The sequence below is a fragment of the Balaenoptera ricei genome, chromosome 12 (assembly GCF_028023285.1).
Source record: "Balaenoptera ricei isolate mBalRic1 chromosome 12, mBalRic1.hap2, whole genome shotgun sequence".
Taxonomy (NCBI): domain Eukaryota; kingdom Metazoa; phylum Chordata; class Mammalia; order Artiodactyla; family Balaenopteridae; genus Balaenoptera; species Balaenoptera ricei.
Window position 1 is genome coordinate 78,721,982 of NC_082650.1, and position 5,610 is coordinate 78,727,591.

Below are 5,610 nucleotides of genomic sequence, written 5' to 3' on the forward strand. Positions count from 1 at the left end.
ATGAATAAGTGTGCAGTACATCTTTCCAGAAACTACATGTTATGCAGGACATGTGTTTTTACTGCTAATGGAATATATGCTTGTGTGGAATATTCCTATGTTTTCTGAAATCTATAGCATATAAATATTTGAATTTTCATAAATTAACTTAATTTTTAATTAGTACTTACACTATTCTGTTACTATCACTGATTGTACTTCTTTTTATGGAAGTCATAACATGGGTGTAGTTTTGTTTTGTGCTGCACCACGAGGCATGCGGGATCTTAGTTCCCTGACCAGGGATGGAACCTGCGCCCCCTGCAGTGGAAGCGCAGAATCTTAACCACTGGACCGCCAGGGAAGTCCTGATTATACCTCTTTTAATATTTGTAAACTCATTATCATCCAGTAAATCTTACTCTGAAATTCTGAAATTCTCCTTGTACCTACATGGAAACACAAAAAGAAGTAGAAGTTGTCTAGATTTGTATGATTTTAAATTTTAAAAAAGTTCTAATATTTTAATTATTATCTAAAGATAATATTTTTAGTAATAATATTACTATTTTAGAATATAATCATTTATTTTCAAATAGAGGAAATATATATTTGAGGAATGATTATTGGCTTAAAAAAAGAAGACTCATTTTCTCAACCCACAGATGCACTATCTACAACTAAAAATGCTGAGAAAAATTAAACTCTCATATTAAAGGGTTATTTGACTAATGGAAGAGAGAAATCTTCTCTAAAGAACCTGGTGAAACAGTAACCAAGAAACAAAACTGTGACAAAATGCTACTTTCCTCACCTTATAAATGTTAATAATTTTTTTATTGTGTCTTTTGAAACAGAATATTTTAAAACAGTTTTGTAGTGCCAGTTAAGCTGCAATGTTATTTTGAGACCAAGCATTCAAAAGTTTAAAAAATAAGTAATTAAATATTTAAAACATAGTTGGGCTAAAGTCTTTAGCAGACAAAACTATTTCTTACAGTTTTTCAAACTAGACTTGCAGAAGACATTGAAACATCTTACAGGGAATGTTATCATATTCCATTGGCTAGAGAAGAACACACAATAGCTAAAAAAAATAATAAAACTTTGGACCACTGACATTGCTCAATGCTTGCTGATGAAAAATAAAAGCATTCACATCAGTGCCAATTTGTGGTATTAGAGCATCTTGTCAAATTAAAATTTTCCTTGCAAACATGGAGATGAGATAATATCTCATCTGCACAACTATACTTTTTCCCTTACAAATGGATGAATCTACAGGCATGGCTGGACTTGCTCATTTGCTTGTATTCATCTGTTATGGATACTAAATAAGCAACCGGGAAGACCTTGTTTTATGTGAATTTTTGGCACCAAGCACAAGTGACACTGAAATATTCAAAATATGAGTAATATTTTTTAATTACATCACTCTTTGGGCCCCATGGAAGAACTGTGTTGACTTGTGCAATGATGGTACAGAAGCAACTATGGGTAAAACTGCTGGTACCTTAGCACAAATCAAGGTACTGGTACCTAACTGTACTACTGGCCATTGTATTCTTCACTGATGGGTGTTTGTAAATAAAGAAAATAACAATAAGGTCAATGTTAATTAAGAATATTTGGTTTCTTGGCTCTCCCTGAGCACTTAGGATAATGGAATCTGGTGCTTGCTTTCTCCCTTGGAACATTCAGGGGACGTTTGAGGGATTTCACTTGAGAGTGGTTTTAAGTTGGGAAGGAGAAGGATTCAGGAATGAGGGAGCATGTTGTTATCTTTCCAGAATTCCTCTTTGTAGTTAATTGGTAAAAATATGAATGACTAAATCCATTAGTCTTTTCCTGGATGGCTAATTTATTAAAAATTTTAAGACAGAAATTCTTTGTTTTTCTTCACAAGTATAGTTCTAGGTTTGCAGATATCCTTTCTGCTCTTACTTGTTTGTTATTTTATTGATTCTTAAATTTATTTACAGTCAAAAATATTTCATTTATCGTTGTCTCTCTCCCACTATTATAAGGCCCATAAGGATGGAGTTGATGTTTATGTTCTATTTGTTACTCCAGTGCTTAGACTAATGACAGGTACATAGTGGTTACTCAACAGATAATTGCAAAATGAATTATTTTTATTTTTATATTCAATTTAAATTGTCTGAATTTTGTGAGATTTTTTGTGAACTATGCTTCCAATAAATCATCCTTAAGAACAGCAACAACAAAAAAGTCTATCCAATTATATTTACCATTATTTACAAAACACACTAACAAACAAACAAAATTTCCTTTCTATGCATAGCAGGAATCTTTTAAAGCTTTTTTTTTCTGTTTTATTATTCTCTTTTCTGACTTGAGATTTATTGCATTTAATTTGTGATATCTCATTGTTTCTTCTCTCCAAATTGCTCTTTGATATTTTTGTTTATTTACATCTTCCAGACTTATTTAATAATAAATACATGTTCTTAAATATGGCTCTTTCTAATGGGTTAAAATCATGTAAATCCCTGTTTATAGGATACATGAATAAACCAAAGACATTAAAAATCAGAAATGTTACTATACTTGTCATTCACTGACATTTTCTGGTGCTCAGTGCTGTGTTCCTTTCTGCTCAGGATATTAAAACTAGATCCAGCCTCACCCTGATTAGTCCTACACAACTGCGAGTCACCATGGACCTAATTAAAAGCCCTTTCCCTTTTAGTTAAAGACTTTGAAAAGTCTCTTTCCCAGTTCGAGGTTAGTTGTACTTCTCTTCACATTCATATCTTTCTCACCCTGGCACATTCACAGGAACATCAGACAACAGTTAATCTGCTCCCTATTGCATCTGACTATCCACCTTACTCACCTTCTGGCTGTCTTCCTGATTCCTAGTTCTTAACAGAACCTCCTGATGGGTTTGAAGACTGGTTTAGAATCACTTTGTTGATGAAAATAGTTCCTCTCCTTGTCTTATGTCAACCGACTCTTCCTGCTTTGTTTTATATACAACCCCTTGATCCACAGTTTGGAGAACTACAAATATACTAACATACACCTGTGCTTACACAATCATACAAATACTGCATGATAGGGCACACAATCACCAAGATCAAACGTGAGCACTCAGGTCGGTGTTTTTGTATAGTGATGCCAGTTCAGATCACACTGGAGAGGGCTAATTTGGCTGGCAATGCTCTTAAAGGGCACAGGTGATTTTGCCCTTCCACATTCACAACATAGCACATCATGCTGCATCAATATGGCTGCACTGGCTGATGTAACTTCCTATGTAGTTGTTTATTTTTTATTACTATCATCATCATCATCACCACCATCATCATCACTATTTACAACTATATCTATTTGCTATTTCTTGGCATTATAAACAACACAGCATGAATTTCATTGTCTCATTAAATCAAAGGTGTTCTAGAATATTGAATGTACCTATATTTGCCAAATCCAACATTATTTTCCAAGCCACCAGATTCGTTTCCATTTTAAAGAAGAGAATTCTGATGTTCAGAAAAGTAGTTTTTCCCTAATGGCACACTGTATGTCATTGATGGAGCTGGTAATAAAACCCTAGTTGTGTGAATCTCCAACTCCGTGCTCAACTGAAATTGCATTCTTCACTCAAAGCTAAAGGAGAAAATAAAAGTTACACGCTGATTCCACAGGATATGTTGTGCTAAACTAATGTCACCCATTTCATTCCTTGCAACCCAAGCATACTTCAAGTACTATTTACTAAATGACCTGTGAAGGTCATTTCATGCAACAGTACAATGTTTGAAGTTTCTGAGTTATCTATATTTTGAAATATTAACAAAATATGTTTTGTGAGCCTTCTACACCCTCATAAAGTTAATAGACCACTTACCTACACTAGTCTCCTAATAAGGTTTTGGACTTATTCACTCAAACTAATAATGATAATGATAAGTACTGTACTAAGTAGTGAAGAAGGTTTTTTAAAAAGCTCCCTACCATTTGCCAAGCAAGCAATACCATTATAATTTAACATATACTATCTCATTGAAACTCCTTAAAAAACAGTAAGATTGGTATTATTATTATTACTTTACTAGACATAAAGATAAAGTTTTGAGCATTCAATTCATGTAATTAATTAACAGAACCAAGTTTCAAATTCCATTCTTCAGATCAACATCTCCTACACTGAAAATAAGGCATTATTTTAAAACCTCTCAATTTCACATCTAATAATAAATATGAAACTGAATTTAAGAAAGAGAAACTACTAAACTCAGCCTCTCCCCGCCAGCCCCACCATCACTGCTGCAGTCACGACTGCTGATGGGGTGGACGAATGCTTGCCTCTGCTCTCCGCATCCCATTCGAGAAATGTCACTCCCATGTCCCCACCATACTTACAAGAAAGCAGCCCCAGAGCAGAACCCCACCTCCGTACACAGCCATCGCCAGTCCAGATGCCAGTGGTAGTCCAGTAATAAACTGCCATGTGTGCCAACCTCTCAATTTGGATGGCAAGCTTCACCAGCACGTGGCTAAGTGCACGGTTTGCAATGATGCTACGCCAGTCAAAAATCCCCCAACAGGGAAGAAGTATGTTAGATGCCCTTGTAATTGTCTCCTTATTTATAAGGACACATCACGGCAAATAGGATGTCCAAGACCCACCTGTAGACACATAATTAACCTTGGCCCAGTAATGCTTATTTCTGAAGAACAGCCAGCTCAACCTGCATTGCCAGTCCGACCAGAAGGTACAAAGATCATGTGTGGGCACTGTGGAAACATGTTCTTGTGGATGGAACTGAGGTTCAACACTCTGGCAAAATGCCCACACTGCAAAAACATTTCCTCAGTGGGTAGTGCACTTCCTCGAAGGTGCTGCTGTGCATATATTACCATTGGAATGATATGTATTTTCACTGGAGTTGGATTAACTGTTGGCACCCAAGATTTTGCAAGGCAATTTCATGCAACCTATGTTTCTTGGGCAGTTGCTTATCTCTTAGCTTTGATCTGCCTTATCTGAGCTTGTTATTGGGGAGCCATAAGAGTGAGTTATCCAGAACTTGGTTTTGCATAAGCTTGTTTATGATTTGGTCATGCAGGTGAGAGTATCTAGCAGTTCTCAATAAGCTACTCTGGACATCTTTAAATCATTTACCTAATGGATTTTTTTTTTTTTTTTTTTTTTGGATGTGTTGGGTCTTCGTTTCTGTGCGAGGGCTTTCTCTAGTTGCGGCGAGCAGGGGCCACTCTTCAGCGTGGTGCGTGGGCCTCTCGCTGTCACGGCCTCTCTTGTTGCGGAGCACAGGCTCCAGACGCGCAGGCTCAGTAGTTGTGGCTCACGGGCCTAGTTGCTCCGCAGCATGTGGGATCTTCCCAGACCAGGGCTGTAACCCATGTCCCCTGCATTGGCAGGCAGATTCTCAACCACTGCGCCACCAGGGAAGCCCAACCTAATGGATTTCACTCCGGTTTATGTATGAAGTTTTAAGACTTTGGGAGTCTTTTATGAACAGATGCTCATTGTGCTACATTATATGCAAATAGTTTGTTTTGCTGCTAAGTTTTCAATTTCCAAATAATAAAGCTTGGTCTTCATATTCTTTCACATCTCTTAAAAAAAAAAAAAAAAGA

At 36.4% G+C, this 5,610-nt stretch overlaps 1 protein-coding gene across 1 annotated transcript; it reads left to right on the plus strand.

Annotated features, from left to right (window-relative positions):
- Positions 1 to 4,306: 4,306 nt before the first annotated feature.
- On the plus strand, positions 4,307 to 4,999 carry LOC132376423 (type 2 phosphatidylinositol 4,5-bisphosphate 4-phosphatase-like). The gene has a single exon (XM_059942086.1). It carries the CDS (start codon positions 4,307 to 4,309, stop codon positions 4,997 to 4,999), a length of 693 nt encoding a protein of 230 aa, XP_059798069.1.
- Positions 5,000 to 5,610: the final 611 nt, after the last annotated feature.